At 49.0% G+C, this 20,954-nt stretch overlaps 8 protein-coding genes across 8 annotated transcripts; 4 read left to right on the top strand and 4 right to left on the bottom strand.

Moving 5' to 3' along the window:
• Positions 1-407: 407 nt before the first annotated feature.
• EV420DRAFT_437209 (HbrB-like-domain-containing protein) lies at positions 408-2,997 on the bottom strand. Its single transcript, XM_060482119.1, has 7 exons — positions 2,283-2,997; positions 1,980-2,227; positions 1,713-1,932; positions 1,373-1,662; positions 911-1,315; positions 729-855; positions 408-680 (listed from the first exon to the last, which is right to left on the bottom strand). Exons 1-7 carry the CDS (start codon positions 2,793-2,795, stop codon positions 609-611), a joined length of 1,875 nt encoding a protein of 624 aa, XP_060338237.1. The 5' UTR covers positions 2,796-2,997; the 3' UTR covers positions 408-608.
• Positions 2,826-5,444, top strand: EV420DRAFT_437245 (uncharacterized protein). Its single transcript, XM_060482121.1, has 6 exons — positions 2,826-2,997; positions 3,052-3,165; positions 3,218-3,943; positions 3,997-4,185; positions 4,233-4,343; positions 4,391-5,444. Exons 1-6 carry the CDS (start codon positions 2,944-2,946, stop codon positions 5,321-5,323), a joined length of 2,127 nt encoding a protein of 708 aa, XP_060338236.1. The 5' UTR covers positions 2,826-2,943; the 3' UTR covers positions 5,324-5,444.
• A 641-nt stretch (positions 5,445-6,085) lies between these two features.
• On the top strand, positions 6,086-6,894 carry EV420DRAFT_1259352 (uncharacterized protein; the record flags this gene model as incomplete). Its single annotated transcript, XM_060466951.1, has 4 exons — positions 6,086-6,155; positions 6,209-6,360; positions 6,412-6,571; positions 6,626-6,894. Coding segments are annotated over 4 exons (651 nt in total), but the record flags the coding sequence as incomplete, so codon positions are not given.
• A 2,051-nt stretch (positions 6,895-8,945) lies between these two features.
• On the top strand, positions 8,946-10,294 carry EV420DRAFT_1502102 (glycoside hydrolase family 16 protein). Its single transcript, XM_060471101.1, has 5 exons — positions 8,946-9,144; positions 9,200-9,295; positions 9,347-9,375; positions 9,430-9,921; positions 9,979-10,294. The coding sequence occupies exons 1-5, from the start codon at positions 9,050-9,052 to the stop codon at positions 10,020-10,022; spliced, it is 756 nt and encodes a 251-aa protein (XP_060338234.1). The 5' UTR covers positions 8,946-9,049; the 3' UTR covers positions 10,023-10,294.
• Positions 10,295-11,037: 743 nt separating this feature from the next.
• On the top strand, positions 11,038-12,714 carry EV420DRAFT_437141 (uncharacterized protein). The gene is made up of 5 exons (XM_060482117.1): positions 11,038-11,335; positions 11,394-11,622; positions 11,679-11,844; positions 11,898-12,085; positions 12,141-12,714. Exons 1-5 carry the CDS (start codon positions 11,109-11,111, stop codon positions 12,441-12,443), a joined length of 1,113 nt encoding a protein of 370 aa, XP_060338233.1. The 5' UTR covers positions 11,038-11,108; the 3' UTR covers positions 12,444-12,714.
• A 1,201-nt stretch (positions 12,715-13,915) lies between these two features.
• On the bottom strand, positions 13,916-16,058 carry EV420DRAFT_437115 (MT-A70-domain-containing protein). The gene is made up of 7 exons (XM_060482116.1): positions 15,518-16,058; positions 14,989-15,465; positions 14,832-14,936; positions 14,603-14,779; positions 14,285-14,553; positions 14,153-14,227; positions 13,916-14,100 (listed from the first exon to the last, which is right to left on the bottom strand). Exons 1-7 carry the CDS (start codon positions 16,025-16,027, stop codon positions 14,064-14,066), a joined length of 1,650 nt encoding a protein of 549 aa, XP_060338232.1. The 5' UTR covers positions 16,028-16,058; the 3' UTR covers positions 13,916-14,063.
• A 1,688-nt stretch (positions 16,059-17,746) lies between these two features.
• EV420DRAFT_1616712 (Phox-like protein) lies at positions 17,747-18,582 on the bottom strand (the record flags this gene model as incomplete). The annotated part of the gene is made up of 5 exons (XM_060475150.1): positions 17,747-17,917; positions 17,975-18,049; positions 18,107-18,135; positions 18,190-18,382; positions 18,442-18,582. The coding sequence occupies 5 exons, from the start codon at positions 18,580-18,582 to the stop codon at positions 17,747-17,749; spliced, it is 609 nt and encodes a 202-aa protein (XP_060338231.1).
• A 72-nt stretch (positions 18,583-18,654) lies between these two features.
• Positions 18,655-20,690, bottom strand: EV420DRAFT_437033 (uncharacterized protein). Its single transcript, XM_060482114.1, has one exon. It carries the CDS (start codon positions 20,596-20,598, stop codon positions 18,817-18,819), a length of 1,782 nt encoding a protein of 593 aa, XP_060338230.1. The 5' UTR covers positions 20,599-20,690; the 3' UTR covers positions 18,655-18,816.
• Positions 20,691-20,954: the final 264 nt, after the last annotated feature.

The following is a 20,954-nucleotide window of genomic DNA, read 5'->3' as shown; positions in this document are numbered from 1 at the left end:
TCTGATGACTTATACCTTTGCTCTCTTGTTTTGCTCAATGCCTCGACATATAACGCTATATGTTACTAAACAAATGTATCTTTCAACCTGCCACTTCTCTCAGAATCTCCAAGTCGATTGAAAGTTTACGGAATGTTCAACAGGAATCAATACATCGAACCGTCTGGTGTCATTGAGTGGCAAACTGTTTACAGCACACTTGCTATTTCGTGCAGACTGAATGACCGGTCACTCAGAGTCGTAACTCGGTCTCCGCGAGGTAAATAAACATATCGTATTCTAATAGATACACGTTAATATTCACAAACGTTAACCTTTGATCGACCTGTTCAGCACACCCAAGGTCGAGTTTCAGTCCTACACTGATCAGCGGCCTATCATGTTACCCTCCAGATTGCATAATGACTATTCATGCAAGACGACAAATGACCAAAGTCGCACCACGTTACTGCAATAGATGTTGCTCATCGCGTAGTAGCAACCATCTTGTGGTCGGTCAGGTCAAGGATCTGGAAAGGATGGAATATGATATGTTATTATACAATTGAACATGCCGATTATAACTATACTAATATAAGTATAAACTCAAGAAATTTCTTCATATCTACTCATGCCATTCGTTTTCTTGTAGCCGACTCTGGCGTCGACGAATTCATACCAACCATGCGTTCCACGACAGCCTGAAATTAACATAAGTGCTTGTCACGAAAAGGGAACGGTCAACGTACTTGCGCCTGGTCCCAATCCAACGGTTCGTCCTCCTCCTCTTCAATCTTACCACTATCCTCATGTCCTATACCAAGGCCCCATCCTCCAACACTTGCTCTCGCATTGCTACTCTCAGGATCTGGGCTTCTACAGGTGTCATACGTTAGCACAAGTGATCAGCATGAAGATGAATGGCACGGACCTCAACGCTTCTAGGAATTCCCTTTCCTTCTCTCGCTCTCTCTCCCGTTCAGTATCAACCAACGTCCCTCCACTTCCTATTCGGGGCGTTTCACCTCCAGAAGAATCACCATCGTTTCCAGCCGAAAGCGTGTTGCTGACTAAGTTGGGGAGGTTCGCACCTTTTTGCTTCTGAGCTATCCGGCCTCGCCGATCACGCGGGAGACCACCAGACAGGAAACTAGGCGCTCTGGCTCTACCTGTAGAAGTCTTTACAGTTTGGCGACCATCAAATTGGGGGCTTGGGGAGCGGAGAATCCTGAGGAGTTCTAGTACTGCGGCTTCTCCTGTGGACGGCTGGGGAGGTTGGGCTGTAAGAGAGAATGTAGGTGTTCGATATCGGCTCTGCGATGTAAGCACGAGTAGCCTGTAATCACAATCTGATCAGCTACAATGGAAGTAAGCAATCAACATAGCAACGAACATTTGTTGTAGTCGAGGTTGCTGATAACCAGCGGTTTCTTGGAAATTATCTTGTCTATTTACCATAGAAAGTCGTGCCTTCAGTCGCGGAGCTAGTGGCAAGATAACTTTATCGCGAAACGATCGAAGAGCGACGGCTCGGACGTCTATGTGTTGCGTGGAGAGTTGCAAAGAGGTGCCGAGAGATGTCGATATCGAGCCTTTGTTATTCTGGCGACTTGGTGAAGATGGACGCTTGGGCGTGCGGTAGAGCGAAGAGAGAAGAGGGTCAGTCTGGAGAGGGAGCAACGCCTGCGGGGTACATTAGTGGAAAGGTAGTAAACCGATTTGGTCGGACATACCCCTTCAACATAAGGCAAGACCTGATCCCAGAAGAATCCCCATATTTCGACAATGCGTCCGACGAGTTTATCATCTTCTTTCTCAGCTAGTTTGGCGTTCAGGGTTCGCATTCCTGACCCAATAAGCTCTGAAGTGTCGTGCTCCAGTGTGGCGAGCGCCTTCGAAGGTGATGATGCGGCCGTCGCTATGTGAGCCTTCACTAGCATATTTAGGTTCTCTCTGACTTGGTCAGATCGGATGACAGTGGCATGTGCAGGTCAACTCACATAGGTATCCTCAGTGGTTCACCGTTGAAGAGTGGCAGGATATGGACATGCAAGGTGCCCCACGGATCTGAGCCTGATGTAGAGGCCATGCTGGCTTGTGCCATTGAACCCGGTGCTGGGAGAGAGAGAGAGCTGACGGAGGGTGCCTGCGAGAGGGCAGGTATACCGGAGGGAAGGTGAGCAAGATTTCCTAGACGATGCATTTCGCGAGTAACAAGTTTGGAGTCGTAAGTGCGCCCGTAGGAAGCCTGGAAGCAGAAGGTATCAATTGTTGGCTTCCCAACTTAGAAGTGTGATGATCACCTTTGAAGGCGATGTATGAACCTTGTTCGGATTCGACATTGTGGGCGACGGAGGAAAAGTAGGCGAAGTTGGAGACCCGACTGGTTCAGGATTTCGACCGTGAGGGTGTAATAAAAGGGCTGGATTCAAGGAACTAGGCTTCGGCATCACCGAATGACCATGTCCGTGGTGATGATGCCCAGCCAAGTGCGACAACTTATCTGTGAATAGGCCAAGCTTGCGCGACGATGAGGATAACGAACTCGGCGCATCCGACAGGGAGAAAAGATGACTCCGGCCTGATTCCGGCTGAACCCCAGACGCTGATGACGATAAAATGCGCAGGCTCGGCGGTACTGGCGTCTGTTTTGGTGTTGCAGAATCACTCGATGACCGTCGACGCGTTGGATCCGGGGAAGTCCCTCGGTTATTACTCTCGCTGTCATTGCTGCGGGATTCCCCGACTGTCGTCGGTGGTGAACCCTGGCCTGGATTGCCGTGGTCGTGAGACTTTCGAGGCCAGCCCGTTATCATGGTGAACGGCGGCTACGATGATGTCGAAAGAAAGGGAGTATAGGAGACTTGCGAGTCCATTTGGGGACCTGTCAAATATTTGACCTGGGCGTCACAACTTTGACTGCAACGGCCACCATCGCGCTCATCCCCTACTGTTGCCCTTTAAATGGCGTCCTCTCTCTTCTCTGGACTCTGCTTTGGCGACATTAGCCCATCACAGGTATGAGACATATTTTTGCGCACCGTGATTTGCTTTTGACGCGCATATACCCAGGAATCTTCGTCAAGTATGCAAGCCGCAACGTTGCCGGACACTCCGAATAACTATGTTACGCCGGGATGTGGCGACCGTGTCGTGGCTGTCGTGGAGTGCGACGTAACCCCACCTGTGAGTTGCTTCACTGTCACTGTCCCTGCATGCTCAATTTCGGTCTGCTCAGGCGGTTCAAGACAATATATCTTGCTCTCCTTCGGACACCAACTATTCTGGTGGTTTCGACTCTTCCGGATATGACCTGGATGGCGATACTTTACCGACAGATCCTAAAGACGAATACGAATATCTTCCTCCTGATACTGCTTCTTTCCCTCAGAATGCTTGCATCCCTGCTATTGTTTCTACTGATACCGAACTCATCGAACACAGCCAAGGCGCATATAATCAACTTTACGATCCTGCTCTCAATGGTGAACCTCTGGCAGTACTTTCTACAAGCGATATACCGAACCTCAATACGCTGGATCCAGTCATGAATAACGAACAGATACAGCCAGACACCTATCCTGACAACTTATCTGCGCCACTACAGGAGGATTCTCTGCAGTCTAATTACGTTGGACGTCAATGTAGCCCTGATCGAGAACTCGTTGCAGAGTCTACCCAGAATGCTTCCCAAAACTCTCGCTATAACTTTCACTCCGCTGATGAACCTGGACTTGATATAGCTCATGACGACTCAAACTCGCTCACCTCAAGTTCAATCCTCCCCGAGAGAGCTGACTGCGACGTAGATCTCATCCAATTTTCTCCGGCCGATGAAGCTCTTTATTCGTCTCCACCATGCTCCAGTCCAAATAAAATCTTTTCATCTTCACCGCCTCTATCCTCTCAGTCTTCCGCAATTACTGAACCTTATCCTGATGAATCAGAAGCGAATAAACGGACAGTAAGTAATTGCAGAGTATTTTTAAACGATATTGATACCAACTACAGCTGGAGATCGACTATGACTACGATGATCAGTCCCAACTCATTTCTTTGAATTCCAGTGAGCGGCCATGGGATGAAGTAAACACTATTGAATTGGATGCATCCGACGTGTTGCCTCCTTCGTCGTCTCCGGTTCCTCTTGTGTCTTCTCCTTTTCCGTCCTCAAGTCCTTTGCAGACTGTTCAAGAGGATACTAAGGTATGCCGTCTTTCCCTTTGGCGAATATTTTTCCTGACCTGAAGCAGCCCTCTGTCGAAAAACCTGACACTTACCTTCTGGGTGACCAATTTTCCCATACTTCCTCGGAGACTGAGATCAAGGATAGTCCGCCTTCTCAGGGTACTTCCACTTCTCATGTTGGTTTATGTTGTCATCCATCTTCATAGTTCTGACAAGACTCTAGGCGACAGCCGAAGTAACTCAAGAGTTGGATGCGGTCCCAGAATTCCCAACGCAAGAAACACATGTTCTTGATGACATCGCACCCGCACCTCAGCTGCCGGAGGCTCCGTCTCATGTGAAGAGCCATGCTACCCTAGCGCCAGGTCCGAAGAGACCAACAGTCATGTCGCATTTACAACAACGCAAGAAGTTTTCAACACCCTTCCGCTCTCCGTTGATCAAAAAGGAGAACGATCATCCCGTTAGCCCTCTTCCTGCTGTTACTAAGCCTTCTTTCTCCGCAGTCAAGACGATCGTGCGCTCCGAAGTCAAGTCAGTCGAACATGTACTGAACGATCCGAAGAAGAAGCATCGAACTGTTCGCGCAGCTGCTCAGTTCAAGTCTCCGCTCTCGGCCGCAGCTTCTTCAAACGTCATACCGTCAGTTCGGATGACCCCGACCATCCAATCGCTCGAACGTCAAGTACAGATTCTCAGGAGGGCCGTGAAGGTTAAGAAGGACGGGGAGGAGGAACTGTTGGAGTCATTGGCCAAACGATGGACAGAGGCCGCGAGAGAGGTCGCTTGGGAACTCTGGGACTTGGTGAAGGATAATGGAACAAACGAAGCTGGTGGCTGGGGCAATACTTGGGACAGACCGAAAACAAAACGAGGGTTTGAAGACAGCTGGGGATGGGAAGACAAGGGGGATCAGAAGCGACTCAAGACTGAAAATAGCTGGGGATGGGACGAGCCCCAAAAGAAAGAGGGTGAAGAAGACGAAGACCAGATGCAAGGTGTAGAGTCGCATGGCGAGGATGGGGATACAGGAGGCGAGGAGGAGGGCAAGCCCGAGAATACTGTGGGTTTGATGCTCAGGCAATTTGGGATCGCTCCTGACACGCTTGGCTGGAACGAGGAAGATGGGATGTTTGCTGAAAGTTTATTGAGGTAGATTATTTGCTCTATTTCTGATCCGTGAATACTGCTTTGCTTCGTCTATCACGCGTTTTGTAGCTTTATGAATCCTTATGTGTGATTTTCACCAAATCAATTGCATAAGTAAATCTTTTGCGGTCGGGATCGAGCCGTCTCTGGATGTAAATCTTGCTAGACGAAGATCCCGTCATCAGATGAAACCAGCCTACTTTACTTTGTGGGCGCCTGGACCCCTGGAACCCGGGGCAGGTTATACTGACTGGTAGGGTCCAAAAGTTGGCCATTTTGAGACTCCGCTTGAAATTTTATAGGGAGGAAATCTCGTCGCTCTGCCATTTTACCGTTAAAATCAGCGCGTTTTCTCGCCTTCTCCAGGGATTGACACCTTTATATGCACTCTAGATATCTTGAAATACATATATCCTCAATTTATGACCAAACTCAAAGGCCCTTGGGACCCACAAAAACTTCCGAACCCTACCAGTATACCCCCTGTCCTGGGTACCAGGCTTTATACACAGTTACGAGTTCCGCGAGCATCTATAAAGCGGCTTGCCAGGTTACAGCGGTGTCCTGGCTCAGGGCTGTCCCCGTCGTCACGGTCGCCCTCATCGTGCACTACGTGATTGTCGCTATCACAGTCGAATATCTTCTTGATTTTACCACAGCTCGGGATAAAGGCCTACCATCGTGGTCCGCAGGCATCACTGGACTTGACGCACGTTCTCTGTACGGCTTCTCCTGCCATGTGAACCGCTGATGAGAACACGTCCTTGCAGACGATGATTCTTCCCTGCTCTCTCTTGGGCTGGCCCTAGTGACACTGAGCCCTATTCTTCTCATGGTGTGTGTGTTACAGTACCGGTGTTGGGCCATCACTGATCAACATCCTTCCAGCCAGCATATGCTTCGTTGGCAGTACAAACCCGGGAATATGTCATTATAGTGATGTGGGCGTGGGCGGGGCAGTTTGCCTGCGAGGCCTTCAGTTGGTTGATGAAACAGGCCGTAAAGGAGCATAGGTCTTCAGCGCTTCAGCTTCAGGCTCTATCGGTGTGTCCCGTCAGAAATCAGTTTTATGTGCACATTCGTGACATATTTCAGGGTGTAGGTAACGGATACGGATTTCCATCCTCTCACAGTCAATACATGGGCTACTTTGCGACATTTCTGATCTGCCATCTCTATTTCCAACACCAATTCGGGACAACCGGTTATACCTTCCTCGATTTTGCATGGCGCCTCGTGGTCTATTCTGCCATTGGTGGTTGAGCTCTTCTTGTCACGTACTGCAGGTGAGTATCTGGTGCCGTCATAGTGATTTTGTACTTTACTTGTTCAAATTTACGCAGATATGCCCTCGGATACCATAACGCCCATCAGATTTTGTGGGGTTTCGACATTGGCGTCCTCTTTGCCATCATTCTCTTTGTTGTCTCTCAGATACTTCCGCAGCGACAACCATCTACAATATTCGGCAAATTTGAAATGTTCCTTCTGGTGAATCCTGTGTCCACTTGGCTGCAAATACGTGACGGCTGGGATGTATGGACGGATGGGGGTCGCGAGCACGAATGGCTTCAATAGAGAAAGGAGTGGGACTCCAAACGAACGCGACATGATAGAAAGCAGTCATGATTGTGTTTCCGCGTACAATATCAGTGCCGTGCGGAATACAGTTTCTCACATGCGGTCGGTGAAAGATTGCATCAAAACATGTTGGCTCAGGTCAGTCGAGGTCTTTTTCACTTATTCTTACTTGGGTGTTTACGTTAAACCCTTCATCCGATAGTGACTCGACCCTTTCTCGACAGTTTCTGTCGGTCAAGGGGAGGTAAATGAAATTATGTGAGGTCGATCCTCAGGGGATAAGTGGGTCCTTGGTGGACAAGTACCTAAGGTTACCACGAGCCCGGTACCTCAACGGTATCGAGGCCCTTTCATGGCCCATCCTGGGACCCGGAGTTGCAAGAGGCGCCATGTATTAGGACGACCTCTGGTTACTGGAATATTGACTTGGACTGTTTTGGCCTCGGCAATTCAAGTGCCTACACATTGGTCATTCTGAGACCGAACTTGGGCGGTTTAGAATGTCGCTTGTCTGTTAAATCTATACCTATGACGACCGCAAGTATCCGCACGTATCTACTGCATATCTCTGCTTTGTGGATTAGACTCTCCAAGCGAGGTTGAACCTTGCCGGTGCCTTAGTTGCCTTCCAGTGCCTCATGCTCTCTCCAATCCGTCTGTCGCCTTCCGAAGATAGATCAACGGTCGATTATGCGTGACGACTCGCGCTTTCGGACGTGGCTACCAACAAGTGCCCCCCCCCCCCATCTTCAGAAAGTCGCGCGGTTTCCTAGTAAATCATCTCACGAACAAGAAACCTTTTCGTAGGAGACGTAATACTCGGAATCTATGGAAAAGAAAGCTGATTCATTCGTCCTTGCGGAAACCTCAACTCGTTGTACCTGATGATTGTTTTCATAATCCTGCATGCGCTACATTGATGTTCTTTAATAGGATATACAATAAATCACCAATCTTTGGTGATCCCGTGAATGGCCATTAGACTATTACAGAAGAATGAAGCCCATTGTCGAATTCTCATAGGCTGTCCTCCAACATGGAGGACAGCCTACTTTCCCCCCCTCTATTCAAGCTGAGTACTAACGTACCAACACCCTGTAGTGCTTTCAAAACGCCAATGATGGCATGCGATCCCCCCCCCCAATACTGCCGCAGCCACCCAGGCTCTCTGCCTGCAGATCGCCCGACGGCGACCACCAATTCCATCTCACCCAAGAACGCAACGCTCAAGACGTCACTCTCTCTCGCACACCCTCACTCTTCACATACAGATTAATTACCCCACCAGTTACATTACAAGCACTATACAAGTAGATACCGTAGCACCAGCCCCAGACACATACCATGACCAGGCAACCCAAGTAGTGATACTAGTCACCAGATGTATACATACGCCCTAAAGGGCGTGAATACTTGAAACGGGATTTCATCATCATCATGCATTGCTGTGGCATCTGCACTGACTGACAGTGAACTGGCCCAGATTTGTGCTTGAGGAGGACCTCGAAGCGGATGTGATTGCAAACAAAACAAGTTGACAGGACCGACGTCGTTGCCCAAACAGGCGACCATTACATGTACGGAAGCCAAATAATTTCCGAGTTCCTACCACCCACTCCTTCTCCCAAATTTGTTTCGAAAGATCAATCGATCAAGATCAATGGCTCCTCCGTATAACAGGGCTCACAGGCCCACATCAGCTTGTGCTCCTTGGCCCCCCCACCCCGCCCATATAGCCCTTCCCCGTCCTTCATTTTCACACTGCTCCTTTTTATACGGTCCAGCTGGCATCTGATCTTCGTTATCACTTTCGACTTTCATTTTTTAAAAAGCTCTCCCTCAGCAACAATGCATTCCTTCGCCGCGCTCTCCATCCTCGCTTTGTCGATTTTTTCCAGCGCCCTCGGGCATGATCCGTGTCTCGCGCCAACATCGCAGGAACCCCAACCGCGCTGCATCAGCATCCCCACGTTCGCAAAGCTACTTATACTTTGAAGGACATGTATCAGGGGCAATCATTTCTAGAGTAAGGCATTCTATCTTTATCACAAAAACAGCTCGCTTATGTTTTTTTCTTCGCAGCGAATGGGACTTTTTTTCGTGGTCCGATCCAACTAACGGCCTCGTTGATTATCAGACCAAGGAGGACGCTATGTCCAAAGGCCTTGCCTATATTCAGGATGACGGTACTACCATCCTTAAGGTCGATAATACTACCACATTAAAGTCGGGCCAAAACCGGGCATCGTGAGAATATCTTCACTACGCTATCATCTCTATGGGCGCTAACCGACGATTGTAGAGTTCGTATCAGCTCGAAGACTCAGTACAGCAGTGGCCTTTTCATTGCGGACATATATCACATGCCGCGCGGATGTAGCGTATGGCCCGCTTACTGGTAATTACATCTTTTGTCCATTTTGAATGCCTCTTTAACCTTTATTTCCAGGTCTGTAGGTCCTGATTGGCCTAACGCTGGTAAGCAGGTTATAATTAGTTGACTGGCTCGTACTGACCGAAAATTGTTTATAGGTGGAATCGATGTCATCGAGGGCGTCAATCAGCAGGATCTTAACCAATACACCCTTCATACCGGTAGTGGCTGCTCCTTGACCAGCACCAAAGTCGCCTCTGGCAGGGTATTGAGTATAACGTGCACTCCCGGTAACGGGGATAACTCCGGCTGTGCGTTCCAAGAAACTGATACCCGCTCATATGGCCACTACTTCAACGTTGTTACGGGAGGCGTCTACGCACATCTCCTTGCGGATGAGGGCATCTCCATCTGGTTCTTTTCTCGCGACGAGATACCCGCTGACATCACATCTCAGTCGCCGGATCCATCATCTTGGTCGACTCCTAGCGCTTTCTTCCCCTCCACATCATGCAGTATCTCTGATCACTTCTACGATCACAGCCTCACTATTGATACCACACTTTGCGGAGACTGGGCCGGTGCTGCCTATGGCGGGTCTTGTCCCGGAACATGTGCGGACGCAGTTGCGGATCCTACCAACTTCAATTGTATGCCTTTCAATCATTCTAGTGATTCGTCGTATTGATGTTGATAATACCTTTTAGACGCCTGGTGGGCCCTCAACTACATTGCTGTTTATCAGTCATAAGGAGAGCGCATTCTGACATGCACATCACGATCATTACACGTCTTTTTTCCTCTCAAGCACTGTATCATAAACGCATACACTGCGATGCCCGGTCGCATTTATCTTTATCTAACGTTGCTTGTGATGATCTATTCTGCTATTTTCGGTATCTAATTGCTGTTACAAGGATCGGGTTTTATTAGGGTTATAATTTTTTATACAGGTATACTATGTATGGCGGTTCGTAACGAGCCGTGTGGAATATAACACACTTGATGTGATAATTTGTCTAATAAAGTATGTACCGACTCAATGTCAATGTTACTTTCACATCTCCACGATCTCAAGTGCTGGCCACACTCACGAGCCGACCTTAGAAGCTGCAAGAACTGGTTTTGTCCAATATTTCTCTGATATGTTACCCGTCTTTCAACTAGCCCTCTCAATTATTCTGTTTATGACCCTCTCGCTTTCCTTACCCGTCCATCCTGTGCAAAATGAAGCTGTACCCAAGAGAATGAATGGACTCTTTGGATTATCTCGAAGCGTATCCGCCTTCTTCGACCTCAGGTTCTATTCATAAGAGAGAACCTGGGGTGACGGTTTTGATGCACGGATCTCCTACGACTTTATCAGACATAGACGTGTCGAAATATACACCTCTTAAGCGGCAGCAGTTAGTCGGGATCATCATGGTGCGTAGCAAAGAAAAACGTGATGTCACCGAATATGTAAAAGACGTCTGATCACGCGTTCAAGAACAACAGTGATACATGTATGAGAATACAAGGACATGGCGACCACGAGAACTGAAGAAAAACTGAAGTGAAAATAAACCGAACATAAATACGAGAAAAAAAATAGAAACCCATGACTATAACAAACTCCACTTTGAACAGATGACTCAGGAGGGCATGAAAGTAGATTAGATTCACCGAATCTACCGCAAAAAGTGGTGCCATTAGTGTTCTGCAGAGACCCACTACCAAGGTAGCGGGAACTTTGGTATACGTCACCACGTGATCAAGCGCTTCGAGGTTCAGACCGTCACTTGGACCAGCGTCGAGCGAGTCTACCGAGGCCTGACACCGCCAAGCATTCACCCAAATGTCGAATTACAATTCTAAAGGACATTCCCACAGGGGTGCCTTCTATCTATTCATCACGGAATTGAGTCACACCATTCCCGAATTCTGTCTTGATTTTTTGTGGGTTGCTCTCCACCGCGGAACTCCTCTAGCCTCGTATCATGCTGCCGAGACGTTTTCATCTGCGGCTATCGAGTTGATTGATGCTCTCTTGCTACCCTCCTGTTGGGAGATTCTCATCTGGCCGTGAGTAGGAGGTTTGGAACCGCTGGTTTATTTTCAGCTAACCTCTGGCTGTATACAGTGTCGCCCGCTCGCATATCCCGAGAGTCCTGTGTACTGCCGACACTATCCTTGACTCTGAGCAGCATCTCACTGATACCTGCTATGGCCTTATTGGTGACATCCTTAGAGAAATCGACTCAGATGGCGCGGTTTCTAGGGCTAGTCTTCGGAGTCGATGCAAAACAGCGAGTCTGACAATCAAGCGCGAGACGCAGATGCTAGAGAGCGTAATGAAGAAACTGGAAAATGTTAGTAAAAACATTGTTACGGCACTCGTTCCTTGTGCTTACGCGTCGTCATACAGGACCTGAACCCGAAGAGAATGCGTCGCTTTTACAATTGTCTCTTTTACTTCTCAGCGGTTTTATGCCTCTTGGTTGGCCTTCCGACGTTTATATTCATTGTGTCTCCGAAGCTCGTAACTCGTGGCCTTTCTTTCACCTATCTCATGGCCTTTCTGGCGTATTGGGGTATGTCACGCTTGCTCATTCAAGTCGTAGGTAATCGTGCTCATGTTGCTCAGCGCAGGATGCATATTTTTACGTGTACAAAGTCTCCCGTCCCCTTAAGCGGCTACACATAGAGACCCTTACGCTCATTTGGGCTTGGAGAGATATGCGCGGGTTACTCACCCTTATATCTAAATCGGAAAGTCTACAGCTATTTGATATCTCACACGCAAAGACGTTTTTGGAGGCGTTCCAATGGTCGGTATGTCATCTCCATTCGGTGAACGTTTTCAGTGCTGTAGTAATTTTGTTCATAGTTCATGGGCGGACACGTAGAATTATGGAAAACACGGTCGAAGATCCAATCCCTATCGGGATTCGCGGACAAAATACAAACTATGAAGGATCAGGATGCATTGACGAGGCATCGTCGTCGTCGTCGTACGGGCTGCCCTTGGCATCGCAGAAGTGCTCGAAGCGCTCTCCGACTTGGTCGCACAACCCTGGCTAGTTTTTACTCGAAAGTCTCTAGTCTGATATCGGGCCATAAAGGAAAGAAAAGACGCTACGCGGGCGGAGGATCCAAACGACGTAAAACCGGAAACAAAAACGAGAAATGATGTTCTTCAGTTGATGGTGAAGTTCTCCGTGAACAGCAGTTACCCGACGATACACGATCGAATGGTCTAGCTTTGCTGCTACTCTTCTGGTGCATCACACCTCTTCTTGGCTGCCCTCTTTACGTATACTGTACAGATGGTTTTTTCCCCCTCAGTTGCTGGGCTTGATCAGAGACAAAGTGTATGGATATCCACAAGCAACCAACTTGCGCAAACAAAGCTTGTTAGACACCAACGGCCATGACCACTGGATCTACGGTTCCTTCGCGACACCTATGCCCGATAACAAAAGCCTACAACCCAGATACACCACTCAAAGCTCACCTGTTCGTGGCTAACGACATTTCCCCTGCGCTGAAGATGCAACTCGAATGGGCTTGGGGCCTCGACCCACAACAAATGGTCATGAAGAACATGGACAATTACATTGCATGTATGCCATAGTCACCGTCTCTGATATAGCCTCGAACGAGCATACTTTTCAGATCGTCCGGACCTACATCGAAACTCCATCAACGGAGACTTTGTTCTCGTCCCAACTATGACAACGCTCAACAAGATGCTTATTTATTTCTCGCTTCCTTGTGATACTGCTAGAGTCTATCACACTCGTACATTGGGCAAAGAATTCACTAAACACCGCCGAATCACATTCAAAGAGGTGCGTTTCTTTGTCGTTCATCTTCTAACCTCAAGTCGCCGTCCTGCAGTACATGCCAGAGGCAGCATTCCGATACCTCTTTGTTCCCATTACGGCTGCAGGAGAAGCTATCCGTGACGAATTTCTGAAAGAGGAGCAAGTCGATGCTGATTACGAAGATGCCTTTGACCCCCTATCCGGGAGAACCTGTCGATCCCCAAACACTCCGTCAATTTCGCGTCGTCACATCTCATGTCCACCCGTTTTTCGTAGTTCCTATTGCCAATCGTTTGCTATTTCCCATTAGGAACCGACCTGGTCACTGGGTCCTTTCGGTTGCATGCCACTTCTTCACTTACCACTCCACAACTGACGCTGAACCTCCGGCCTGGTTTCGGAGGAGATACAAGGGTATCGAATTCAAAACTGAATACGATGATGATAACAAGATGGATGCCGAGACGACAGACGAAGAGGGGCTCTGATGGCTGCTGTTTCTGTCTCTTTTTGTACATTGCCATGTCTTTGTGATCCTCGCGCTATCTCCTTTGTATAAGCTACCTTTTTATGCTTTTTTTTAAATGACCTCCTGCTACCTAAGCAATAGGACAGAGAAACATTGCGATGTGCAATACCGATAAGAAGGTTCCGAGAGCATTATATGGTCGTCCTGTTGATGCTCACGATTTCATCCCCGATGTTCTTACATGCAATTCGTGACTTTCCTCTCCCTTGTCTCATGGGCTTTCTATTCAAGTTGCGGGTGTATGAAGAGGACGCATGTAGACCGGCGAAATGTAGAAAGGAGGGATAGGAGTGGCTTATTGGCTTGAAGGAGCAAGTTTCAAAAGTGAGCTCTCTGGATGAAAAGGCTGAAACGCTGCTACCAAAGATGTATTCACGCCCTGAATATCAATAATATAATGTGTAAACAGTCCGCAGCGAGTAAGGAAGAATATTTTCAATCTACACATCGATGTTCAAGCATTCACAATGTTGATAGGACGATCCGGATACCTATCAATTATTCAGTAACGCTATCTCATGCCAACAAGATAGATCACCGTACTTGGCCTTTATTCTGGCAGCAAGATCCTCTTCATAGATTTGATCAGGTCCCAACTGGTTTCCCAATGTCAGCCACCTATTACATCCGGATGTGAGTGCAAGTCCTCGATGAGGAAGAGAAAAAAATTCCAACCCAGGACGCGTATTATGTTTCCTCCCAAAGATCTCAACCTTTCTCCCCCCAGGGCACATTCTTTCGATAATCCCGTATGCTTCATCAGGCTTCCTACTCGTCTCTCTCACCTCAGACACGATAACATCAGTATCCAAACCACGGTTCACCCAAGACGGGAATTTCAACGCTCCATTTTCATCTGTCACGGTTTTGACACCGACGAGCATATGTTCTTTCGTATGGTTGAGCCAGTGCCCTGTTCGTCCTGTGCGGATGACGCGTTGCAGCTGTGAATACGTTAGAGACATGGTTATAACAATATTCACAGAAACTTGCCTGGTTGGTTTTTACCCAAACTACTTCGTCAACACGGGTGTAACCCCAGACTCGCATACATTCTCGGCCCACCTCCATCGCACGGCCAGTCACCCATAAAAACAGAAGTCCTTCATCTTGGAGTGCTGGTATGGGCATAGCTCGCATCTCATCGTCGGTCATTGTTCCGTAGGGCAACTAGATAATGGGATATCAATCGGAGAAGAGGTCCACCAGTTTCACCACCCACGCTCATGTGAATATCCCAAGGAGGATCTGCCATAATTACATGAAACTTTCCAAGCACGCTGTAGTCGAAGCGGCGCAGATCACAGTTGATCCATTGGGGTGGTGCCTATAGGCAAGTGGTACCGGTAAGACCATCAATTCACCAGGACGAGACTTACAAATTTTGCCACCTTCCCGGTAGGTCCCAGCCCTATTCCTATTTTATGCGTATTCCTCACCACTGCCTTTTCTCTACGGTCAGAACCGTCGCCATCGGTGGCGTCCCAGTCAACCTCGTAATGTAGATACCTGCACGGAGCCTTTTCCTTGCCCCTTCCACCGGCACCAAGGCCTGACGGTAGAGACGCCGGACCGCGCATGCCGGGTGTGAAGCCGTGTTGAGAACCGGGAAACGGCGGTATTGACGGTGACTGTGCATATGTCGGCTCAGAATAGCATGTATTAAGATATGAGCAATGTCCAAGAGAAGGGTCGGTGTGCGGGCGAATGAGAGGTCGGAAATGGATAAGATCACAGATACCGACAGGGACATCTGGGTTGAAGGGTATCGATGGATCATTTCGACGCGCCTTGGCGCAGTCGTCCTTCGTGATATGAGGACATATAGGCTCGAAACTTTCTTCAACGGACCGGAACTGAAAGTTAAATAATGAATAAGATGTTCTTCCTACGAATTATCCTTCGTACCTGTTCTGCCAGTAGACGTCCCTTGGCGGTACTCTTCTGTATGATGGCAAACACCTGGCGCTGTTCCTTGCTGAGACTGGCAAGTGCAGAGGAAGGCCTGTTCACCGCGTCTTCAGACGAAGAATCCTCAGACTCATCATCACCAGCTGCAGAATCCGCTTCTTCGTCTATCACCCGCTTACGCTTGTGTGGGAGGGTGGATACAACATTTGACGAAGACGACGCTAGCCTCAAGTCCAGGATATTGAATTCGCCATTCTCTTTGGTGAATGTAATGCTTCCCTGATCCCATGACTGAGAGAGCGACTCCAAGATTGCTTCGAAACGTGTCAAGTCGGTGAGGCGGAACCTGGGCGCCTTGGGCTTGTTTACGATGAGGCTTTGGGGTGGCTTGTAGGTGATAACGCGAACAAGGAGGTCAATGGAAGATATCGGCGTTGTGATAGAGCCTTTGCTCAGCAGATGCTGCAGAGCGGCGGATGCGACGACGGTGAGCTCCTCGTCAGACATGATGAACAAGAAGGTCGGAATGACCGGTCCGGTGTACCGATTTTTGCTTCCTTACTGCCATGTTCTCACCCACGTCGATGTCGATAACGCGCTCACTGCTTCGCCATGGCCTCCAATCTGCTCCACCACGTATCGCTCACTCAACATTGCCATGTGCTATCACCTGCCATCATCGGACGTTCCGACTCAAACCCTCTGCCAGCAAGACCGCAGAAGCAAGATATGATCGATATTTGAAAGTATGCCTGGTTCAGTTGGTCTATTCACAATGCTGTACGAGAGATAAAGCCATAGATTCTGGAGAAAAAGTTCCAGGCTGCCAAGGAGAGACGAGATAAAGAAGAAGCAGATCTGCAAATGAGAACATATCCTTTGGACAAAGACGCTCAATCGTCGACGAACCCACTATTCATGTTTGGGTCTGATGGTTTCATGAGCGGTTCGTTGTTGCATATGTCTGAGATATCTTCAGTTCTAATTTTCGTCCAGGTCACAACAACTATTTCTGGGATCATATGCTGAATGAAGAGCAACGAACCAGGTTGAAGTCGTATAACATTAGTACATGTAAGCTAACAGGATTTTGCCTCAACGAGACTTCTTTCCTGAGACTTTTTTAGATGAAGAGCTAATTTCCGCTGCAGACGCAGCAGAGTCTACCATGGGCAGCCCGCCACATCCGAGCATGGAACAACTAAAACCTCGTCTTCGGCACGCATATCAGATCAAGAAAGACATTGACTCGAAGCATGTGGAGACTTTTTCTTCTCAATGAGTATGCATGTCGGCTTTGCATCATGCTAGCTATTTTTCTATCTCATCTCAAAGTGCTCTGCCTTGAAGACTACATTGGCAGCTGAGCAATGGTCACTTGTGCGACAAAAAACTACGCCTGAAGTAGTCGCTCCTTGTGATGATGACGTGATGGAGGAATGATTATCATCGACTAATTAAAAGCGTATAGTATGGATAGCATACCCAAAAGCAACCGAAAGCGATCCTTCAAATGACAAGTAGACCATGTTTCCACAAAATCCGGACCCAAGATGATCCAACCTCTTCTTCAACGGCATATCCTTCCTCGACCTCCTTTCTACGTCTTCTACGTCTTGCTTCACATGCACGACCATCCTAGCTCGAAGATGCTCTCCCATTCATCCTCCTCTTTCGATGGTGGTTCTTCGTGCGAATACTCATTGACAATGATCCCCAATATCAAAACGAGCCCCATCCAAGCCTGTGATGCCTCCGTATTTGCCCACTTCATTCTCGTAAAGAGGGCCGGATGTTATATGAGAATAGGGAGGATGAATTATGTGGTAAGAAGAGTGCTGGTGGACGGTATGCGTCCGTCTGTAATGCGCGAGGGTAGATCAAGACGATGAGGAGCAAGTAACTTGCAAATATGTGCGCAAGGATGATTGAGAAAAATCGAGAGGCACTCATCCTTTGTTATATGACTGAAGACAGCGGCGAAACCGTTCAAGTACCTATGTCTAAGACGTCGTAGCGTCCCGAGTTCGGAGCCAAATTGAGACAAGATCTGTCTTACTTCGGATCGCGACGCCCGCCGCTTGGGCGGGTGAGTACTTTCCGGGGCAAAAATTATTACGGGTATCTGAGCATATATAATAATACAAAAGGGAACAGCGCACTCCCAAGCAAACGAACGTAGTACCAATAAAACAGGATCCGAAGAGAAATAAAGTAAAAGTATTGTCAATCCATAACCCACAGCCGAACCGCCTTGCATCCGCCGATATCGGGGTGTAGCAATATTGAAGATAGCCAGTATTGCAACATTCGTCGCCGCTGGTCTAGGAATGCGGGCCGATATCTCGCAAGGGGTGCTTTTGGCGGAAGTCGAGGGATGAAATGCTGTTGATTCCGCTAGGAAATGGGATTTGAGAAAATGACCGACAAAAAAAGAATGGGCTGATGACATACCGGCAAAGTTCTGCGTAGAGCCGATTCTAGTTGAACGAACGAACTGTATCGCTTGTGACAATGTATAACAGTTCCCTGCAACAAAGTATTCGTCAGTGACATACATAAAATTCCACCGTGTGGACTGCGCACTTCTTTCGTCTTAATCACGCAGTCATACACTACGCAAAATTCAGAAACGGGGGGGCCTTTTAGATCCGGGAAAAACTACCCACCGACATACGCTCCGCCCAACTTATCACCGACATTAGTCCACCCGCTTATCTTCACGTCTCTCGCAAAGGCCAGGCTCTCCCCAGAATTATCCCCCAGCCAGATACTTTCCCGTGAGAACACCGAAGGTGCGCCTGACGGCGACCGTGGTCGGACAGCTATCGCTCCGTGTCGGAGAGGACTATCATCATCATCCTAGACTCAGACCTGATGAATACGCTGTCCGCCGCAACTCAAGAACAAAAGGAGCTTACCGTACATAGTTCATCGTACAGTCTCGATTCTTCCTCGACGTCAATCTTATTGGGAATAATTTCTAAGAGTCCCCTTGCATGGGCAAAGGGATGCGTCGGCGTTATAGGTGACGAGGACGATGAGGATGGCTCCGAGTTCATGACCGTTCGATTGAGGGGAAAAGAAGAAAGCCGGGTACTTACACAAATAGGCCTGACGTGATACGGCGCTATCGGTCCGAAAGGCACAGCTTTGATCGACTAGGAGTATAGGTCGATCACAACAACGCAACACTCCTCGACAACGAAGGGAAAAACGAAGTCCAATGGTATTGGGCATAACTATAAACAACTAGTATTACATAGGAAAATGTCGAGAGCTTCATAAATCCAAAATTACATATGTGGTGGAGTAGTAGGCACGACCATGGGCGAATATCCATAGCTATGCTGCTGCTGCTGCTGCCCAGCCCCTCGCCCCGCCATTCCCGGGCTCGTGTTCACAGATGTCATCGAAGTTGGTGGTAACATTTGCATATACACCGTCCCAAACACCGGCACCAAAGCTGCGGGGGTTGAAGGCTGCGCATGTGAACCCTCTTGGCTCGGAGCAGGATGTGGAGACGGCATAAATGCAAAGGACGGTACTGGCGGCGGCGGAGTACTCGGCGGTGCGTACCCGTGGGGGTACATAGGTGACGCAGGGCGCTTTCGCCGTCGTTCCTGATCACGGTGTCGGCTATGCGAGCTAGTACCATGTCGCGAGGGAGGTTTCGACCGTCTGACGGAGCGCGGTAGCGTGCTAGGGTCTGGATAAAAGACCGACGAACGTATGGGTACTCGCCGTCTGCCGCGTCTTGAAGTCGCTCCGCTGGTCGCCATCGACGACCGCGTGCCAGACGCTCCAGAGCTCAATAGATCGACTGGGGCGACTGAGCTAGGTGAACGAACGTGCTCCTTCACCGGCACCTTCCTTCCCGTACCATCACTCATGACATACCAAGAAGCCAGCACCTTGGGAATCGGCTTCAGCTTCATCACCCTTTGGCCTCTCCCGCTACCGTTCTTCACATGGGTCCATTTCCACACCCATGCACCACGGTCCACCCCGGGACGGTAGTCCACTGTGATGCGCTCTGGTGCAATCCAAGGCATGTCGTAGAGTCCAGTGAAAAATCTGAGCACTGGATTAAGGTCACTCGAAAAGGATGGCTCAGCTCCGACTGACGAGCTTGTTGCGCTTGCCGGCCCGTGGCCGCCCTGCGAATCACCCTTCGACATGCGGCGATAGTCTTCTGAAGGGGCTGGATGGGCGGGAATAGAAGGCGGATGGGCTGTAGACGGTTCTCGCCTTGGTGGACGCGGTGAAACATGCGATTGACGACGCGATGGTGGTTGTGAGGGGGGCAGGGCTATTGAGGGATCCGGCATTGTTAGGTGGAGGCTAGTCCGCCTAGATTCTGGATGGATAGATTCTCTCGTCTGGTCGATAGGCACTTCTGTCGGTGAGACTGCACTAGGCTCGAATACCTCTATAGGCGGCTCCAGCCTGAAAGTGGGATTGTTCCTATGCCGTTGGAATTCTCCCGAAGCTAGAGAAGCTGGAATGGAATCTGCCAAGGAGGCATGTGTTCGCGGCATCTGTAAGGTTATTGGGGTTGGTGGATTCGTTCTGTATTGTGGAAGGGTATTCTCGGTCAGGTGCGTTCCGGTCTCCGTCGACCTCTGTCTCTGTCTCTTCACCTCCTTCACTTTAGGTCCGCCAAACATAGCCTTCGGGATACGTTTCAAGCCAGTAACGAAACCGCCTACGAAACGTTTCTTTGGTTTGAGCGGCTGGACGCCTTGATTCCCGCCAGGAGTCCAGGGCAGTGGATAATCAGGTAATCCGTGAAAATCTTCCTGACGAATTGTCATGAATTCAGACAATTCCTCCGGTTCGTTCTCGTCTGGATTGACAGCCCGAAGGCCTAGTGCAGGTGATGGAAGAGGTAAATGCTCTGGCGGTGGTGGTGGATTCTGCTGAGTCGACTGAACCCAGGAGCGGGTGCTGGCGCTGACGCTGCCGTCACCGTAATCATGCCAAGATTGAGAAACATGTGAACGCCTTCTGACCGCTGCGGGGTCCAGTGGGCGAATGACACGCTGGTTGTCTAGTCGGTCTGGATATTCCGACATGGGTGAAAGGAGAACAAAAGTCGGGAGAGTAGATGGTGGTTACGGACAGAACGAAGAGTGGTCTGTTTAAGCTCGGATCCGCGCATTTAGCGATGAAAACAGAACTTCGAGAACGTGTCCAGAATCGGGATGATTACGTATCTGGGGAGCGATGACAGTGAGGCGCAGCGTGGAGAAGGCGACTGCTACAGGTAACAACAAGCGTCAGAAGCTTGAAAAGTGATTAGTGAAGCCGTGAAAGACTGGAAGAGATCGCCTGTATGTTTCTCCGTCGTCACGTCTGAGAGAGTACAGAGTCGGAGCATATTGTAGAGTCGCATGTTTACGGGGAGATAACATTGCTTTGAACATGCCTG

Source organism: Desarmillaria tabescens (genome assembly GCF_030435595.1).
Source record: "Desarmillaria tabescens strain CCBAS 213 chromosome Unknown EV420scaffold_2, whole genome shotgun sequence".
Lineage (NCBI taxonomy): Eukaryota > Fungi > Basidiomycota > Agaricomycetes > Agaricales > Physalacriaceae > Desarmillaria > Desarmillaria tabescens.
The sequence above is the reverse complement of the archived record's forward strand: the minus strand, read 5'-3'. Positions and strand labels throughout refer to the sequence as shown.

Coding starts and splice junctions, on each gene's coding strand:
- EV420DRAFT_437209 (XM_060482119.1), bottom strand. CDS start 2,795: ATGATAACGGGCTGGCCTCGAAAGTCTCACGACCACGGCAATCCAGGC. Junction 1,933..1,979: donor GAACCACTGAGGATACCTAT/GTGAGTTGACCT, acceptor TGACCAAGTCAG/AGAGAACCTAAATATGCTAG. Junction 856..910: donor GAATTCCTAGAAGCGTTGAG/GTCCGTGCCATT, acceptor TGACACCTGTAG/AAGCCCAGATCCTGAGAGTA.
- EV420DRAFT_437245 (XM_060482121.1), top strand. CDS start 2,944: ATGGCGTCCTCTCTCTTCTCTGGACTCTGCTTTGGCGACATTAGCCCA. Junction 3,166..3,217: donor AGTGCGACGTAACCCCACCT/GTGAGTTGCTTC, acceptor CGGTCTGCTCAG/GCGGTTCAAGACAATATATC. Junction 4,344..4,390: donor AGGGTACTTCCACTTCTCAT/GTTGGTTTATGT, acceptor ACAAGACTCTAG/GCGACAGCCGAAGTAACTCA.
- EV420DRAFT_1502102 (XM_060471101.1), top strand. CDS start 9,050: ATGTCCAAAGGCCTTGCCTATATTCAGGATGACGGTACTACCATCCTT. Junction 9,145..9,199: donor TCGGGCCAAAACCGGGCATC/GTGAGAATATCT, acceptor CGACGATTGTAG/AGTTCGTATCAGCTCGAAGA. Junction 9,296..9,346: donor AGCGTATGGCCCGCTTACTG/GTAATTACATCT, acceptor CTTTATTTCCAG/GTCTGTAGGTCCTGATTGGC.
- EV420DRAFT_437141 (XM_060482117.1), top strand. CDS start 11,109: ATGTCGAATTACAATTCTAAAGGACATTCCCACAGGGGTGCCTTCTAT. Junction 11,336..11,393: donor TGGGAGATTCTCATCTGGCC/GTGAGTAGGAGG, acceptor GGCTGTATACAG/TGTCGCCCGCTCGCATATCC. Junction 11,623..11,678: donor TAATGAAGAAACTGGAAAAT/GTTAGTAAAAAC, acceptor GTCGTCATACAG/GACCTGAACCCGAAGAGAAT.
- EV420DRAFT_437115 (XM_060482116.1), bottom strand. CDS start 16,027: ATGTCTGACGAGGAGCTCACCGTCGTCGCATCCGCCGCTCTGCAGCAT. Junction 15,466..15,517: donor GACGTCTACTGGCAGAACAG/GTACGAAGGATA, acceptor TTTAACTTTCAG/TTCCGGTCCGTTGAAGAAAG. Junction 14,228..14,284: donor AAACATAATACGCGTCCTGG/GTTGGAATTTTT, acceptor CGGATGTAATAG/GTGGCTGACATTGGGAAACC.
- EV420DRAFT_437033 (XM_060482114.1), bottom strand. CDS start 20,598: ATGTCGGAATATCCAGACCGACTAGACAACCAGCGTGTCATTCGCCCA.